General features: G+C 42.3%; 1 protein-coding gene across 8 annotated transcripts in view; it reads right to left on the reverse strand.

Annotated features, from left to right (window-relative positions):
* Positions 1-19,544, reverse strand: part of LOC105488361 (AGBL carboxypeptidase 1) — a 958,121-nt gene that overhangs the window by 863,512 nt on the left and 75,065 nt on the right. For all 8 annotated transcript variants that reach the window (XM_071100734.1, XM_071100736.1, XM_071100735.1 and 5 more), the window contains exons 4-5: positions 12,300-12,431; positions 8,064-8,157 (exon numbers count right to left, since the gene is read on the reverse strand). In XM_071100734.1, coding sequence (XP_070956835.1) covers positions 8,064-8,157; positions 12,300-12,431 — 226 coding nt within the window. The remainder of the gene's footprint in view (positions 1-8,063; positions 8,158-12,299; positions 12,432-19,544) is intronic.

Raw genomic sequence — 19,544 nt, forward strand, 5'->3', positions numbered from 1 at the left:
CTTGCTGAGTCAGGCTGGGCTAGAAGATTAACTTCTATGACAAGTGAAAGTTCCTAAGAGCCTGCTTCTAGTCTCTAGAGGGAAAATTGAGGGAAATCTATGGAGAAGTGTGAGCAGTACAAGCTTCAGCAGATAAAGCTTCAGCAGATAAAGATGGAAATGCAATTTCTGTAGAGAACCCTCATCAGGGGAAAGTGGTGCAAGTAACGCCTCCCCAGGATATGAAGGACCAAGGGAGGTTTGTTTTGTTTTGTTTTGTTTTTGGAGGCCCGTCTGTGTAAGTTATTTGATCCATCCAATATCAACATATCAAGCACCCTTCTCACTGTCCAGCATGTCATCCTCAGGAATAAATACAGAACCAGCAAAGGCAAAGGTCTGCTCACCAGTCCAACACACCTCAACCAGGACAACCTACATGCATGATGAGTTCCTAAGCTCCTCCTCCTGAAGGAATCTGGTTCACCACCCAGGTGACAGGGTATTAGAGAACACCCCAAAGGGGAGAAACAAGGACTAAGCCCCCCTGGATGGCACTGCCAGACCAAGCCCTTCTCAAGCACCAAAAGAATACTTGAGACATTTCAAGGAAGACTCTCCAAAGTATAGGGTCACCTGAGGCCCAGAGCCCAAAGCAGAGGCCCTGTCTGCTCAGCTCTGGGCATTTCTGAGAAAGGCATTATAAAGACATTTCCACAGGATAGGGAGCTGGTCATTTCAGAAGCCCAAGACTGGGTCAGAATGCAAGGCCTTCCTCCCACACTACGTCATTCTTGTTGGCACAGGCTGTCAGCAACTTGAGGTCCCCAAGCAACATTTCTCCAGCACTTAACATTGAGACAGGCACATAGAATGTTGTCAAATAAAAGTCCTAATTCAAGGCATGTTTGTTTTGTAATATGCGGAAAAGTGTCTTGGAGTAATAAATGGTGCCTTGAAGTTAGGGTAGAAGGCTTGGTTCGGCCTCTCTGGGTTTCAGTGACCTCATTTTAAGATGAAGGAGATGATAAGAAGGTCCCTTAAGACCTTCAAACTTTAGATCCTACAACTTGAATGTCTATGGCTTGCCCTAATCTGGAAGAGCTCAGTGGCTTCTTAAGAAGATGACAGGGCTTTAACCCTATAAATCTAGTTGCCAAGGCTTAATTCATGTAGGAAACTATTCATTCCCCATCAGCTACATGCTTGGAGTTAGGTTGCAGATGCAATAATCACTCTGTTAGTAAGTTGAGCTCATGGTGCACGCCCCCAATATCAGCGCTTTTGAGGCTGGGGTGGAATTTTTTTGCTCCTGTTCCAAGGTATTTGAATTAGAGTGCTCTGGAGACAAGGAACAAGCAGGAAGTGCTGAGACATAGAGTGAAGCCCCACTGTGAGACCATGCCCTGGAGACCACAGACTCTAATGTTTAATGTAGAGTCACAAAGCCCTCAGGTGGGGCTGGGAGGGAATGAAAACCCAGAGGGAATTTAGTAACTATTTTAAGAAGCAGAAAAAATCACTGTTTCTTGTAACTTGGATTCCCATTGCCTCAGTGAAAAGTAACTGAGTCACCCAATCACTCATGATCTCATGGAATCCATTAGCTCTAGCTGAGTCTCACTCATCTATCAGCTACTATGATCAGATAAAGTGGAATGGTGTGATGGTTGGAGAAAGCCCAGAAGACCTGGCTTTGGGCAAAGGCAGTGAGTGATTTGGGGGCAGGGAGAGGAGAAGCAGGATATTTTTTCTAGCTCATAAATTGAAGATGAAATCACCAGAAAGGGCTGCCAATAAAGCAATGCCCAGTAATCCTGCACTCAGGCAGAATTCTAAGGCCAGGGAGGCCCTGGAAGATTGGTCCTTTGAAGGGAGAATATCACCTAACACTATTCCAAGCACAAGGAGTTACTAGGACAGCCAACAGGAGACTAAGGTGAAGAATTTGCTTATGAAGCTGGCTTGAAGACCAAACATATCCATCTCCTCCCGTTGCCAAGGTGTTTAAGCTCAGGTACTCTGACCTCCACAATCTCATAGCATGAGACTGACCCTGAAGGTGAAGAGATGTATCATAGCATGACCTTCCTGCTGAAAACCTGGGAGGGCATTAAGAAGGTGGGGATATTAAAGATGTTATCCTCTGTGAGGGTGAGACCAGTGTGGTCTTGAGCAACACACTTCCTGACTTCCTGTGTCCTTGGGGTAGCTCCAGAGAAAGTGAAGGTGAGGGGTGAGGGAGCCATCCCAGCCTATGGGCAGCCCCGAGTCCTCTTTCTCGAAGTGTGGAGCAATGGTCAGAGAATACAATGGGCTTCAAGACCTGGCCTCTGCTAGGAAGATCCAACCCATTTCCAATTGCCTATGATATTTATGAAGCAAGGCAAGCCAGCAGAGTCTAAAATCCTAGGAGACACACTGATGATAACATCTGATAACCCAGCTTCAAAGGTTAGGTTCAATATTACACTGTGAGAATACAACAGGATCAGAGGGGATGTGGCTGTGCTTTGGAAAAGGTCAAGTGCGTGGCCAGTGGAAGTGGTCCTTATCATTATCAAAACCCTCAGGCCTGTCCTGGGAATGAGGGCACAAAGGGACAGCCTCCAGAAGAAAGTGTTGAGACGTGGAGTAATCAGAAGCTTTCCTAAGGTCACAAGATGAGTCAGTTGCAGACAAGTCATCTGTCTTTGCCTCAATAAATTTCCCTACTTAGTGAGTCTGGACAGCTCAAAGACAGCTTTAGTGCAGATAAACAAGCTTGTCCACAGTGGAACAAACGAGCAAGAGGTAGCACACTCTGGCCCAGTGTCATTTCCTCCTCCCTACTTCTATAAAAAGCACCCCCAGAAATGTTTAAGCCCCAGCTGAGTTCACTAACAGACCAAACACTGGAAGCCTATTTCAAATAGATGGCAAAGTTTTAATGTGAATGCTGTCCCCACACGCCCCTCCAATTCAGATCTTTCCCTTCCCCAATCTCTGTCGATTCCCCCAGACAACTCTAAATAATAGAAAAGACTCTGAACTTTTTTCTTCCCTCCAGTGAGAGTAACTCTGCTCCCTTTCAAGCCAGTGGCTGCTGCTTCTCAGTCTCTCAGAGTGAGTTCTCTCCCAGAAGTCACCTCACTCCCTCATGCAGTAGAGCCCTTGGGAGGTGTGCCAACTGATGTTTCACACATGTTTGGATGGGGCAGAACCCCGCATGTGCAGCCAGCCTGCAATCGGGGGAAAAAGGTAACAAATATGAAGTGCCTAGCATAGCACCTACTCAGTACATTCAGGCTTTCATTCATTACTACATAGGGCATTCACCAATAATTTTTCTATTAAAGTATTTCTTTTCAATGTATTTATTTATTTTAATTTTATTCATTCTTTTTGAGACAGAATCTCACTCTGTCTCACAGGCTGGAGTGCAGTGGCACGATCTTGGCTCACTATAACCTCTACCTCCTGGGTTCAAGTGATTCTCCTGCCTCAACCTCCCAGGTAGCTGGGATTACAGGCGCCCACCACCATGCCCAGCTAATTTTTGGATTTTTAGTAGAGATAAGGTTTCATCACATTGGCCAGGCCAGTCTCAAACTCCTGACCTTAGGTGATCCACCCACCTCAGCCTCCCAAAGTGCGGGGATTACAGGCATGAGCCACCATGCCCAGTCTTTATTTATTTATTTATTTATTTATGTATTTATTTATTTATTTATAAGACAGGATCTCAATTTGTCCCCCAGGCTGGTGTGCAGTGGCATAGTCATGACTCACTATAGCCCCAAACTCCTGGGCTCAAGCAATTCTCCCAACTCAGCCTCCTGAGTAGCTAGGACTACAGGTGTGCACCACCACACCCAACTAATTTCTTGTAGAGACAGGGTCTACCTATGTTGCCCAGGTTGGTCTCAAACTCCTGGCCTCAAGCGATCCTCCCGCCTTGACCTCCCAAAGCACTAGGATTACAGACGTGAGCCACCATGCTCGGTCTCGTTTGAATTTAATTAAGAGCCTATTATCATCTAGGCACTGGGCTAGGAGGAATGGAAAATAACAAGATAGATATAATTTGATTTCTACTTTAGGAAATACAGAATTTAGAGAGGAGAAAAGACACCCAGGCCAACATAGTACAGGGTTCAATAGAATGCACGTCCAAAGGTTGAGGAGAATAGATTCCTTTTCTCTGGTGAAATGGAGCAGGTGGCATCCAGTGAAGTCTGGAGACTGGGTAGGACTTCTACCACTGCACAAGGCAGCATGGCATTCCAGAGGAAGGGAGAGACGTGGGGAAGAAGAGGGAATGCCACACTCAGGGATAGTTGGCTGGAAAGAGAGATGAGAGCAGGGATGAGAAACCAGTCTGGAAAGGGAAGCTGAGGCAAATTTCTGATGGCTTTGAAGTGAAGGGAGACCAACTAGAGGGCTATCGTAGCAGCCTAAGTCTGACCATAACTGCTCCCACTAGCATGAGACTCATGAGGAGCCAAAGGAAGGAAGTAGGCACAAGTCGACACAAGTGTGTGCAGCATGGGGGGTATTTGGGAAGTGGAGGAGGCCTGAAATAGCTGCCTGCCTTGGGGCGAGGGCTGGCACAAGGCCACAGAGGGTTAGTGACATTGCTCTTCATGTCCCTTCTCTCTAGCAGGTATGTGGTTGGAGCTTCTGTTGTAAATCTTGCCCTGCGTACTATCTGGAGACAGGGCTTCATTGGAGGACAGCTGCACATCTAATTTTAGGTTCATGCTAGAGAAGTAGGGCAGGTTTAATCTCCACAGGAGGGAGGAGTCATTGTGACACAACACTGGGCATCTGCTCCCACAAAGACATCCCGGAATAACTCTCCCATAGCATGCTAGCATTTGGAGGATGATACGTAGTAGAGCTATCCATGTCCCTTGACATGCTATTTCATCCCTTCCCTGCAAGACCCCCCTTGAGCCCACAGGTTCTGTCATCCAAATGGCTTGAGTAGAATTCATCTGGGTATGTCTTAGTTACCATTCGTAGGATCGACTTTGTGAAAGATGGAAATTGGCAGGAAGTTCTCATCTCCAGACTCTTCCCTAGCTTCTGCTGTCTGATCTGCAGCAGACAACCAGATATCCCACAGTATTTGTACTAATAATGATTAACAATGTCATAGCATGTCAAAGCGCACAATGTCTTTACACATTATTTTTTATTGCCCATGATAAACCTAGGAGGTAAGACTTGACATTCATGCTTTAAGAAATGTCAAAGTTTAGTTAAGAAAAGTTAAATGACTTGCCAAGGAATCTGGTACAAGGAGGCTTACAGAGCAGGTCTTCCAATTTCATTACCTTTGTTCTTATCTTGCTGTTGATGAGTAAGGATAAGATAGAAAACAAGGTAGCTTTGGGAAATAATTCAAAAGCAGAGGGAATAGATATTTAGCCTTTGAGAGGAAATAGCCATTTGACGGAGGAGTAAAACTGCTCTATCATTAAGCAAATTGTTCCACGGGTATAAGCCATTTAGATGGAAAAGAAATTTAAGCAAACTTTAACTACATATGATTGTCTTACATATGATGGTTGTAGAAATAAAATGCTTGCAATAGACTGTGTAAGATACGCCAGTGGTGGCTTAAGAGCTGAGGCTCATCTGTTAGACAGGGTTTAAATCCCAGCTCTCCCACCTAAAACCCAGTGTGTTACTTAACTTCTTTCAGTTTCAATTTATTTTCCAGTAAAATTGGGGGCAATAATAGCACCTGTCTTGCAGAGCAGATGAGAGGCTCAAAGGAGGTAATGCATGCTCAGAGCTTAGCACAGTGCAGGGCACCTAATAAACACCATGCCAATGACAGCTGTATTGTAACGGTTAGTGGAAAAGCCTCTTTCCTACAGAGGTTTGGTTTTAATATGGCATTAGACTGAAGAAGGGGAACCACTTTGCCCAAAATTTACAGAACAAACCAGACATGTAGAAATATGTCTGGGGTCCCTGGAAGGCTCCTTTTGTTATTGGAAGCACCCTACTCCCACTCCATTAATCCCTGGTGTTACTTTCCCACTTGCCTCTGGCACTTTGATCAGATCTGTGCCTGAATTCAACTCCCTTTGCAGGAGGAAAAGAAAGCATTAAAAATGGCAACTAGCATGAGTCTCTGAGGAGGAGGTTTCTGTGCTTTGTTGATTTCTCGCCCCTACCCCACAAGCTTGGCCTGAATGAGGAAGACAATAAAAGCTCTGAGCACCCCAGAAAGGAGAGACCTAGTGCCTTGATACCCATGGTTATATGGGATGAGCTTCCTAGGGGAGCCTTCCAAACAACATGGTACCCAAGTGGCAAAGAGGAGAAGACTGAGTGAGACCCGCATGTGGATGAGCCCAGCAGACATCACAGAGATTTTCACATAATCTGAAGGAAGAAACCAGATATTCCTGACCTTCTGAACAGCTGAATTATGATAGCATCAGATTAGAAGAAGCCTTGTGAATAGGGCAGAAAGATAAAGTTCATAGATTGGTAACCAAAGAACATGTTGAGACTGCAGATGTCAGCAGCAAAGGCCTGCACAGATTGATAAAAATGAGACCTATCCTACTCATATATATGTCCAAATGGACATGAGATGATTGAGGACAGTCTGTGTTTTTCCATCAACACCCCGGCACTGCCATGGCTTCTTAGAACTCAGATATACCTCAGGAAGCGGCGGGAGAAGAGTGAAATCCCTGGATGAACCAAAGAATCACTAATTTGAGTTAGATTCCTGATAAGACACTGGTTTATATTTCTTGTTATCTGGCATAAATGTAAATTTAAAACAGAGTGAAGTATAATTATAGAAAATAAATTTTTGGGTCCCTGAGTTTTTTATTTTGAAGTTTTTTACCTACTAGATGAGGGTTCTTAGTAGAATTTAATTGAATTTCACTTTGCAATAAATTCACACCCTAGAGAAGATGCTTCCAAAATGAGAGACATAGAACACTGACCCCCCCTCCTTCCCCTAAAAAAAGTGATCTCAAAAAAAAGAAAAAAAGACAGTTCCCCGACTAAATCAATTTTGGATCAGGGTATACTAAATAACAGATATTCTCAATATGCGTTGGCTTTACAAAGACTCTGAGAAGTCTTACAGTAAAGAAACCAGTATTCAATCCAGTATTTCTCAACTTATTGGATGAGATTTTTTTTTCACTGAGATATAATGTATTTCACTCTAGGAAATGCTTGGTGTAGAGAGCTGCAGGTGAGAATGGATGATAATGGCATAACTGTAGTGACCCAAGAGAAAAATAATCAGGTGGAACATGAGCCTAAGATTGATGCTAGGATGCAGAAAATATCATGGTTGGGCATGGAAATGTTACTCGCCAAATGACCTCATCTATCTTGGAAATTGGCTGAATTTCTTCTAATATTCTTTCAAGGTCCTCGCTGAGTCACTCCCATAAATGATGGATCTTAATGGTCCCGAATATCTCTAAAGCCTTCATGTCTAACCATCTCCCTTTTTAACTTGATGATTCACTCCACTCCAGCAAGCAGAGGCAGGGAGAACAGGCTGAGTTTCATTTTCCAATCATAAAAATACATCTCAAGACTAGCACATGACCATGATGGACTATTATAAGGCCCAGAACTCATGCCAGAAGTTTAACTGGCTGTCTTTTTAGAGACCCTGTCATTTCTGAAATGTCTTTTGAGGATTATATTTATTTATGGTAGAGTTGCTATGAGTAAAATGTATATACCTGAGGGCTTCAGGCAAAAATAACATGAGGTTTTGAGTCTGAAAGATCTGGATTCAAATCTCAACTCTACTATTTCCTAGCACGGTGACCTTGGATAAGGCTCTCGACACATTTTAACCTCCTCGTCTGAAAAAGAGAATAATAATATACCCATTCAGGGTTATCATGAGAATTAGAGGAAATGACTCATGGGTGTGGAGGGATGTAAGCTGGGAAGGGATAAAGACATGGTACCATATTTCCAAGGGAGAAATGATCACTAAACTGAGCTGGAAACATCATGAAAATATATGTGGGGCAATCTCCATCTCTCCGTCTGTTACAAAAAGGGCAGAAGTATTACATAGCACTCTGTACCTGATTGTTTGGGTGCGCTTTTGGGTATAAGGAGTAATAACCTTGAAAAGCAGCTCCATGGCTCCGTTAATTCCCAGCATGGCTCCCATGGAGACTAAGAAAGACAAAAGCACAGTAGTTATGGTCACAAGTGGATGAGTTAAGGCTCAATACCTCCTTTAAATCTTTAAGGGGCAACCTGATAAACAAGATAGCTCCCTTTCTTTTCTACCCTGGTTGCACGTTCCTCTACAATTTCATACTCGGGTCTCCCACATGACTAAGGTCATGACTTGACTATGCCCCAACTAGAATGTCAATGAAGAATCAGTTCTTCCTGCCCAGCAGTAACTAGACTGGGAAATTTTTGCCTTTTTGGCCAACTGGGTGGTTATAAAAACATTGCCATAGATCTGAATGATAGAAAGAAACTCAAAAGAGGTATCTGGTTAGATAAATACAACTTTTGGATGTTACTCTTATCTCCAAGGATGCCCCAGCTTCTCTCCAATATTCCCAGGACCCTACTCCACTTAGATCACTTTAGGTAGAGCTCTGCTCATGTCAAAAAATCAGGAGTCCACAGGACACAAAATAGAGCCAGGAAGCAGGAGGACAAAATTTTCAGTGGTGCAAGGAAAGAGGGTTATCTTTTAAGGTGTGACTCTTGTCTGTCTTTCCTCCATTGGACTTGTGTTTTTAAGACAAAGGCCTATGAATGCCTCGTGCTTTAGGCTAGCCTTGATCTGAGAAAAGTAGGAACAAGAAATCTTAGAGAAGCAAAGAGAGGGAAACAAGGGTGGCTGACACTGAATTGCTCCAACCCTCAGGAAAGGGAGCTAAATGGAAATCTGAAGACTCCTCATCCCACTACAGTCTTTCAGATAGGGACTGCGACTGATGTCTTTGCTATTGCAGAGTGCATGTTCCTGGAACATCCACTCTGCATATGTCCCTTCTGAGGCTAGTACATGAAGTAATTGCCTGGATCAAAATTCAGAGATTTGGCATCCTAGTCCGGTCCATCAATCTTCCACTCTCGTGGCTACTCACTCAGCTCTTGCTTCCGAATTGGGAAAACATACTAGAGAAAACTCTTGGCAAGTAATTCAAAAAAACTCTGGTATTGAGTAAGGGAAGAGTTAATTTTAAAAGCACTGATTCTAACATGGAAGATTTTAGGCTTGAAATTGGAAGAAGATAACAATAAGAAATCCTCACTGAGTTCACCTTTGTGGGTGCCTGTCCGAGGTTAGAGCTCTGGCAGCTCTGTAAACATCCTCATTGGCCATCTGAGAACTTCTGAAGGGTTCATTGGCTCTCACAGACTCATTAGGGTTCCAGCCAACTCCTTCTGAAGATAGGAGCTGTTTAGAAAGCTTTGCTGGAACATTCAACAGTGGCTAATAATTCATGGAAAAGATAGTAATCTACAGGCTTCTTGAACTCTGCTCGCCTCTCATCAGTAAAGTCGATGTATAGAGAGTAACAGTATGATTTTTTTAAATACCTTATGGAACAGTGAGCTGGTATAATCAACAAAGGCTTAGAAGATGAATCAGATAGCCACCTCCTCATACCCACAGGAAAATCCCAGGACTTATCAGAACTCCAGCTGAAGGAATTTTTCTATATCTCCATAACCATTATATTTAAGGAAGGCAAGTTTTTCAGCCTATTTATGCTTTAGGAAACCAGGAAATGCTTCACATTTCAGTCTGCTGGCATACTACAAACATGGGTGGCACACCTTCTGTCTATTCGTTAATGAGAGTTGTCCTTTATACAAAGCCACAGTTCCTCTTTTCCTTTATTAGAGTTGGGTGTATACAAATCTACTCAGCCTTTCCCCAGTGCTCTCTGGTTTTCAGGTCAATATATGGGAGATGGGTGAGTAGAGGCTCCATCTGTGAACAAGGATTCAAGCGTCTATCCCGTTATTCCCCCAGAAAGACTTTCTTTTTATGAGTCCTCCATGTTTATTAAGAGAATTTACCAATGAAAATCAAGTTATTGTGGCCGGGCACAGTGGCTCACACCTGTAATCCCAGCACTTTGGGAGGCTGAGGTGGGTGGATCACCTGAGGTCAGGAGTTCAAGACCAGCGTGGCTCTGTCTTTACTAAAAATACAAAAATTAGCCAAGTGTAGTAGTGAACACCTGTAATCCCAGCTACTCAGGAGGCTATAAGGCACGAGAATCATTTGCACCCAGGAGACAGGCTGCAGTGAGCCGAGATCGTGCCACTACATTCTAGCCTGGACAACAGAGAGAGATTGTCTCAAAAAAAAAAAAAAAAAAGGAAAAAGAAACAAAAGAAAAAAAAATCAGGCATTTTAGTCATTCTTGGGGTAATTAGAAATAAAAAGTCACCTATTAACTCCCCATATCTGTACTCATTCTACTACTTCAAAAATGAGGCCATTAAGGTGGGTCCTAGTCTAATGTGGACTTATGTCCTTATAAAAAGGGGGAATTTGAACACACAAAGAAACATCAAGGATGCCCAAGCACAGAAGAAAGACCATGTGAGGACACAGGGAGCAGACGGTCATCTGGAAGCCAAAGAGAGGGGCCAGTAGAAACCAAACCTACCGACATCTTAAGCTCCAATTTGTAGCCTTCAAAAATGTGAGAAAAAAAGCACACGGTAGCTCACGCCTGTGACCCCAGTACTTTGGGAGGCCGAGGTGGGCGGATCACCTGAGATTAGGAGTTCAACACCAGCCTGACCAACATGGTGAAACCCTGTCTCTACTGAAATACAAAAACTAGCCAGCCATGATGGCAGCTCCCTGCGATCCCAGCTACCCGGGAGGCTGAGACAAGAGAATTACCTGAACCTGGGAGGTAGAGATTGCAGTGAGCCAAGGTCACACCAGTGCCTGGGCAACAGAGTGAGACCTCATCTCAAAAAAAAAAAGTGAGAAAATACATTTATTTTGTTTAAGTCACATAGACTGTGGTATTTTGTTAAGGCATTAAGGCAGCCCTAGCAGAGTAATAGTAATCATTATTACTACTATGATTTTGTAAAGGATGAAACTGAGATTCAACACGTTAAGTACTCATGCTTCATGACTCATAAGAAATAGAATCACAGTCAAACTCAGGTCTTTTTGGCTCTAAGCCCACGTTCTTTCCCCTATCGACTATATAACCTTAAATAACTGTCACTTTCATTTCATAGGAAGGGAACTCAGAAAGAAGAAATGAAAGTCTATGCTCATTACATATGAGATAGGAGATATAGGATCTAATGTATTAGTAAAAAGTTTCCATATGGAATAGAATTAACATGAGTTCTGGAGTTAGAAATTCCGCCCTCGTGACTTTTTATCTATATGAATTCAAGCAATTGGTTCACCTTTTTTTTTCTTTTTAAGACAAGGTCACCCAGGCTGGAGTGCAGGCGCATGATCACTGCTCACTGCAGCCTTGACTTCCTGGGTTCAAGTGATTCTCCTACCTCAGCCTTCCAAGTAGCTGGAACTATAGGCACATGCCACCACACCCAGCTATTTTTTGTATTTTTAGTAGAGACCAAGCTGGTCTCAAACTCCTGGGCTTAAGCGATCTGCCCACCTCATCCTCCCAAAGTGCTGAGATTACAGGCGTGAGCCACCGTGCCTGGCCCTGCTTTGCTCTTTAAAGTTTCTCCTTCTAAGCTATAAAATTACGGGTCTAAAAACAAAATTACTATGATAATTAGAAATAAATCAAATCAGGAGATAGCAAATAAGTATCAGCTGAGCTATGATGTTCCTAATAATTACCTGGAGGACCCTGTTGAGAAGGATCACAGGTTTTTTTAAATCGTAAGGGATGTTGTAATCAATGAGCAATTTCAGGAATATGGTAGGGAGATCTGTGATGTGAGAGTCATTCTACCCAGATACAACACTTCAATGTGACAAGGACTAAATAAAGTCTGCCCTTCTCCTGTCATATCTTTTTTACCTTGTAGTACTCATAGAAAAGCCTAGAATGCTGTAATGTGTGACTGTCAAGAAGAAACAATATTGAAGTCCATCTCTAGGAGCAGACTCAAGAGCTCTACCTGGCTAAGGATAAAATGAAGAAATAACTTCTCACCTCCACAGCCTCTGGATTGTCAGCCTCCTTTATTTATCTGGCTGGGACCATCATGTGAATCTCTCACCCATGCTTTTCTTCCAAGCAGACCCTCACGCAGTTTCCATGTGTCCCAGCCCTGGTTTGGAAGCCATCCCCGAAAGCCACAATAGAGTCACTTACCACTGGAGGCAAACACACGCAGAGCCCAGAGACAGTGAAGGAGGTTCTGGCCATGGGATAAGTTCTTCCTGGCCAGAATCAATGTCACATCAAGTGCTTCCAATTCCAGGGCCTTCCGTCCAATCTTTTTATCTAAGAACACAAATCAATCTATCTTAGCTGCACTTCACATTGATTCTGGATTGTACAATGTGTGGAGTGGAGGAAGGGGAAGATGGTGAAGGAGGAGGATAATCATAGCCAAAGACATTTTTCAAACCTAGTGACAAATGCTGCTAAATATGTCCCCACTAGAACCAAATGAATCAAAAGAGCTAATTCAGGCTACACATATTTACGTGGAAGCTTGCGGGTTGAATAACTCTCAAGCCCCTATATTTAGGTTGTCCTCATACATTAACCACAGTTCAAATGGGAATAAAGTTTTTTCTTTAAGACAATTCTAGAATTGAGAATATTTAATATTAATATAATTCTTGATATAACATTCAAATGTAATGTGTCAACTTGTATTGGATCTTGCTTTGAATATGTCTATAAAAGACAGTTGGGAACATTTGGAGAAATTGGAATGAATATAAATTACGCATGTATTTTTAATTTTATTAGGTTTGTAATAATGGTATTGTGATTATGTAGGGAAATGTCTCTTTTCAAAGAAATGCACTTGAAAGGATTTAGGAAGAAAATGCTACCTGCAATTTCTCTTAAAATATTTCAGATAAAAATAAATAGGTGAAGAAAATATGGCAAAATGTTAACAATGGTTAGAACTAAGTTTTATGTATATAAGAGGCCATCTTTCTATATGAGAGAAAGTTTTCATAATAAAAAGTCAAAACACATTTTTAAGAAAATAAAATTTTCACCTCTAATATTTCTTTGTTTCATTTTTATAATACTTTAATTTCTAGGGTACATGTGCACAACGTGCAGGTTTGTTACATATGTATACGTGTACCGTGTTGGTTTGCTGCACCCATCAACCTGTCATTTACATTAGGTATTTCTCCTAATGCTATCCCTCCCCCAGTCCTCCACCCCTTGACAGGCCCTGGTGTGTGATGTTCCCTGCCCTGTGTCCAAGTGATCTCATGGTTCAATTCCCACCTATAAGTGAGAACATGCGGTGTTTGGTTTTCTGTCCTTGTGACAATTTGATAAGAATGATGGTCTCCAGCTTCATCCATGTCCCTGCAAAGGATACGAACTCATCCTTTATTATGGTTACATAGTAGTCCATGGTATGTATGTGCCACATTTTCTTTTTTTTTTTTTTTTTTTTTTTTTTATTATTATACTTTAAGTTGTAGGGTACATGTGCATAACGTGCAGGTTTGTTACATATGTATACTTGTGCCTTGTTGGTGTGCTGCACCCATCAACTCGTCATTTACATCAGGTATAACTCCCAATGCAATCCCTCCCCCCTCCCCCCTCCCCCCTCCCCATGATAGGCCCCGGTGTGTGATGTTCCCCTTCCTGAGTCCGAGTGATCTCATTGTTCAGTTCCCACCTATGAGTGAGAACATGCAGTGTTTGGTTTTCTGTTCTTGTGATAGTTTGCTAAGAATGATGGTTTCCAGCTGCATCCATGTCCCTACAAAGGACACAAACTCATCCTTTTTGATGGCTGCATAGTATTCCATGGTGTATATGTGCCACATTTTCTTAATCCAATCTGTCACTGATGGACATTTGGGTTGATTCCAAGTCTTTGCTATTGTGAATAGTGCCGCAATAAACATACGTGTGCATGTGTCTTTATAGCAGCATAATTTATAATCCTTTGGGTATATACCCAGTAGTGGGATGGCTGGGTCATATGGTACATCTAGTTCTAGATCCTTGAGGAATCGCCATACTGTTTTCCATAATGGTTGAACTAGTTTACAATCCCACCAACAGTGTAAAAGTGTTCCTATTTCTCCACATCCTCTCCAGCACCTGTTGTTTCCTGACTTTTTAATGATCGCCATTCTAACTGGTGTGAGATGGTATCTCATTCTGGTTTTGATTTGCATTTCTCTAATGGCCAGTGATGATGAGCATTTTTTCATGTGTCTGTTGGCTGTATGAATGTCTTCTTTTGAGAAATGTCTGTTCATATCCTTTGCCCAGTTTTTGATGGGGTTGTTTGTTTTTTTCTTGTAAATTTGTTTGAGTTCTTTGTAGGTTCTGGATATTAGCCCTTTGTCAGATGAGTAGATTGCAAAAATTTTCTCCCATTCTGTAGGTTGCCTGTTCACTCTGATGGTAGTTTCTTTTGCTGTGCAGAAGCTCTTTAGTTTAATGAGATCCCATTTGTCAATTTTGGCTTTTGCTGCCGTTGCTTTTGGTGTTTTAGACATGAAGTCTTTGCCCATGCCTATGTCCTGAATGGTACTACCTAGGTTTTCCTCTAGGATTTTTATGGTATTAGGTCTAACATTTAAGTCTCTAATCCATCTTGAATTAATTTTCGTATAAGGAGTAAGGAAAGGATCCAGTTTCAGCTTTCTACTTATGGCTAGCCAATTTTCCCAGCACCATTTATTAAATAGGGAATCCTTTCCCCATTTCTTGTTTCTCTCAGGTTTGTCAAAGATCAGATGGCTGTAGATGTGTGGTATTATTTCTGAGGACTCTGTTCTGTTCCATTGGTCTATATCTCTGTTTTGGTACCAGTACCATGCTGTTTTGGTTACTGTAGCTTTGTAGTATAGTTTGAAGTCAGGTAGTGTGATGCCTCCAGCTTTGTTCTTTTGACTTAGGATTGTCTTGGAGATGCGGGCTCTTTTTTGGTTCCATATGAACTTTAACGCAGTTTTTTCCAATTCTGTGAAGAAACTCGTTGGTAGCTTGATGGGGATGGCATTGAATCTATAAATGACCTTGGGCAGTATGGCCATTTTCACGATATTGATTCTTCCTATCCATGAGCATGGTATGTTCTTCCATTTGTTTGTGTCCTCTTTGATTTCACTGAGCAGTGGTTTGTAGTTCTCCTTGAAGAGGTCCTTTACATCCCTTGTAAGTTGGATTCCTAGGTATTTTATTCTCTTTGAAGCAATTGTGAATGGAAGTTCATTCCTGATTTGGCTCTCTGTTTGTCTGTTACTGGTGTATAAGAATGCTTGTGATTTTTGCACATTAATTTTGTATCCTGAGACTTTGCTGAAATTGCTTATCAGCTTAAGGAGATTTTGGGCTGAGACAATGGGGTTTTCTAAATATACAATCATGTCATCTGCAAACAGGGACAATTTGACTTCTTCTTTTCCTAACTGAATACCCTTGATTTCTTTCTCTTGCCTAATTGCCCTAGCCAGAACTTCCAACACTATGTTGAATAGGAGTGGTGAGAGAGGGCATCCCTGTCTTGTGCCAGTTTTCAAAGGGAATTTTTCCAATTTTTGCCCATTCAGTATGATATTGGCTGTGGGTTTGTCATAGATAGCTCTTATTATTTTGAGGTACGTTCCATCAATACCGAATTTATTGAGCGTTTTTAGCATGAAGGGCTGTTGAATTTTGTCAAAAGCCTTTTCTGCATCAATTGAGATAATCATGTGGTTCTTGTCTTTGGTTCTGTTTATATGCTGGATTATGTTTATTGATTTGCGAATGTTGAACCAGCCTTGCATCCCAGGGATGAAGCCCACTTGATCATGGTGGATAAGCTTTTTGATGTGTTGCTGAACCCGGTTTGCCAGTATTTTATTGAGGATTTTTGCATCGATGTTCATCAGGGATATTGGTCTAAAATTATCTTTTTTTGTTGTGTCTCTGCCAGGCTTTGGTATCAGAATGATGTTGGCCTCATAAAATGAGTTAGGGAGGATTCCCTCTTTTTCTATTGATTGGAATAGTTTCAGAAGGAATGGTACCAACTCCTCCTTGTACCTCTGGTAGAATTCAGCTGTGAATCCATCTGGTCCTGGACTTTTTTTGGTTGGTAGGCTATTAATTATTGCCTCAATTTCAGAGCCTACTATTGGTCTATTCAGGGATTCAACTTCTTCCTGGTTTAGTCTTGGAAGAGTGTAAGTGTCCAGGAAATTATCCATTTCTTCTAGATTTTCCAGTTTATTTGCGTAGAGGTGTTTATAGTATTCTCTGATGGTAGTTTGTATTTCTGTGGGGTCAGTGGTGATATCCCCTTTATCATTTTTAATTGCGTCGATTTGATTCTTCTCTCTTTTCTTCTTTATTAGTCTGGCTAGTGGTCTGTCAATTTTGTTGATCTTTTCAAAAAACCAACTCCTAGATTCATTGATTTTTTGGAGAGTTTTTTGTGTCTCTATCTCCTTCAGTTCTGCTCTGATCTTAGTTATTTCTTGCCTTCTGCTAGCTTTCGAATGTGTTTGCTCTTGCTTCTCTAACTCTTTTAATTGTGATGTTAGAGTGTCAATTTTAGATCTTTCCTGCTTTCTCTTGTGGGCATTTAGTGCTATAAATTTCCCTCTACACACTGCTTTAAATGTGTCCCAGAGATTCTGGTATGTTGTATCTTTGTTCTCATTGGTTTCAAAGAACATCTTTATTTCTGCCTTCATTTCGTTATGTACCCAGTAGTCATTCAGGAGCAGGTTGTTCAGTTTCCATGTAGTTGAGCAGTTTTGATTGAGTTTCTTAGTCCTGAGTTCTAGTTTGATTGCACTGTGGTCTGAGAGACAGTTTGTTATAATTTCTGTTCTTGTACATTTGCTGAGGAGTGCTTTACTTCCAATTACGTGGTCAATTTTGGAGTAAGTACGATGTGGTGCTGAGAAGAATGTATATTCTGTTGATTTGGGGTGGAGAGTTCTGTAGATGTCTATTAGGTCTGCTTGCTGCAGAGATGAGTTCAATTCCTGGATATCCTTGTTAACTTTCTGTCTCGTTGATCTGTCTAATGTTGACAGTGGAGTGTTGAAGTCTCCCATTATTATTGTATGGGAGTCTAAGTCTCTTTGTAAGTCTCTAAGGACTTGCTTTATGAATCTGGGTGCTCCTGTATTGGGTGCATATAGATTTAGGATAGTTAGCTCTTCCTGTTGAATTGATCCCTTTACCATTATGTAATGGCCTTCTTTGTCTCTTTTGATCTTTGATGGTTTAAAGTCTGTTTTATCAGAGACTAGTATTGCAACCCCCGCTTTTTTTTGTTCTCCATTTGCTTGGTAAATCTTCCTCCATCCCTTTATTTTGAGCCTATGTATGTCTCTGCGTGTGAGATGGGTCTCCTGAATACAGCAGACTGATGGGTCTTGACTCTTTATCCAGTTTGCCAGTCTGTGTCTTTTAATTGGCGCATTTAGTCCATTTACATTTAAGGTTAAGATTGTTATGTGTGAACTTGATCCTGCCATTATGATATTAACTGGTTATTTTGCTCGTTAGTTGATGCAGTTTCTTCCTAGCCTCGATGGTCTTTACATTTTGGCATGTTTTTGCAATGGCTGGTACCGGTTGTTCCTTTCCATGTTTAGTGCTTCCTTCAGGATCTCTTGTAAGGCAGGCCTAGTGGTGATAAAATCTCTAAGCATTTGCTTATCTGTAAAGGATTTTATTTCTCCTTCACTTATGAAACTTAGTTTGGCTGGATATGAAATTCTGGGTTTAAAATTCTTTTCTTTAAGAATGTTGAATATTGGCCCCCACTCTCTTCTGGCTTGGAGAGTTTCTGCCGAGAGATCTGCTGTTAGTCTGATGGGCTTCCCTTTGTGGGTAACCCGACCTTTCTCTCTGGCTGCCCTTAAGATTTTTTCCTTCATTTCAACTTTGGTGAATCTGGCAATTATGTGTCTTGGAGTTGCTCTTCTCGAGGAGTATCTTTGTGGCGTTCTCTGTATTTCCTGGATTTGAATGTTGGCCTGCCCTACTAGGTTGGGGAAGTTCTCCTGGATGATATCCTGAAGAGTGTTTTCCAACTTGGTTCCATTTTCCCCCTCACTTTCAGGCACCCCAATCAGACGTAGATTTGGTCTTTTTACATAATCCCATACTTCTTGCAGGCTTTGTTCATTTCTTTTTCTTCTTTTTTCTTTTGGTTTCTCTTCTCGCTTCATTTCATTCATTTGATCCTCAATCGCTGATACTCTTTCTTCCAGTTGATCGAGTCGGTTACTGAAGCTTGTGCATTTGTCACGTATTTCTCGTGTCATGGTTTTCATCTCTTTCATTTCGTTTAGGACCTTCTCTGCATTAATTACTCTAGCCATCAATTCTTCCACTTTTTTTTCAAGATTTTTAGTTTCTTTGCGCTGGGTATGTAATTCCTCCTTTAGCTCTGAGAAATTTGATGGACTGAAGCCTTCTTCTCTCATCTCGTCAAAGTCATTCTCCGTCCAGCTTTGATCCGTTGCTGGCGATGAGCTGCGCTCCTTTGCCGGGGGAGATGCGCTCTTCTTTTTTGAATTTCCAGCTTTTCTGCCCTGCTTTTTCCCCATCTTTGTGGTTTTATCTGCCTCTGGTCTTTGATGATGGTGATGTACTGATGGGGTTTTGGTGTAGGTGTCCTTCCTGTTTGATAGTTTTCCTTCTAACAGTCAGGACCCTCAGCTGTAGGTCTGTTGGAGATTGCTTGAGGTCCACTCCAGACCCTGTTTGCCTGGGTATCAGCAGCAGAGGCTGCAGAAGATAGAATATTTCTGAACAGCGAGTGTACCTGTCTGATTCTTGCTTTGGAAGCTTCCTCTCAGGGGTGTACTCCACCCCGTGAGGTGTGGGGTATCAGACTGCCCCTAGTGGGGGATGTCTCCCAGTTAGGCTGCTCAGGGGTCAGGGACCCACTTGAGCAGGGAGTCTGTCCCTTCTCAGATCTCAACCTCCGTGTTGGGAGATCCACTGCTCTCTTCAAAGCTGTCAGACAGAGTCGTTTGCGTCTGCAGAGTTTTCTGCTGCTTTTGTTGTTGTATAGTTGTGCCCTCTCCCCAGAGGTGGAGTCTACAGAGACAGGCAGGTTTCCTTGAGCTGCTGTGAGCTCCACCCAGTTCGAGCTTCCCAGCGGCTATGTTTACCTACTTAAGCCTCGGCAATGGCGGGCGCCCCTCCCCCAGCCTCGCTGCTGCCTTGCCGGTAGATCACAGTCTGCTGTGCTAGCAATGAGGGAGGCTCCGTGGGTGTGGGACCCTCCCGGCCAGGCGTGGGATATGATCTCCTGGTGTGCCTGTTTGCTTAAAGCGCAGTATTGGGGTGGGAGTTACCCGATTTTCCAGGTGTTGTGTGTCTCAGTTCCCCTGGCTAGGAAAAGGGATTCCCTTCCCCCTTGCGCTTCCCAGG

Source organism: Macaca nemestrina, chromosome 7 (assembly GCF_043159975.1).
Source record: "Macaca nemestrina isolate mMacNem1 chromosome 7, mMacNem.hap1, whole genome shotgun sequence".
Taxonomy (NCBI): Eukaryota; Metazoa; Chordata; class Mammalia; order Primates; family Cercopithecidae; genus Macaca; species Macaca nemestrina.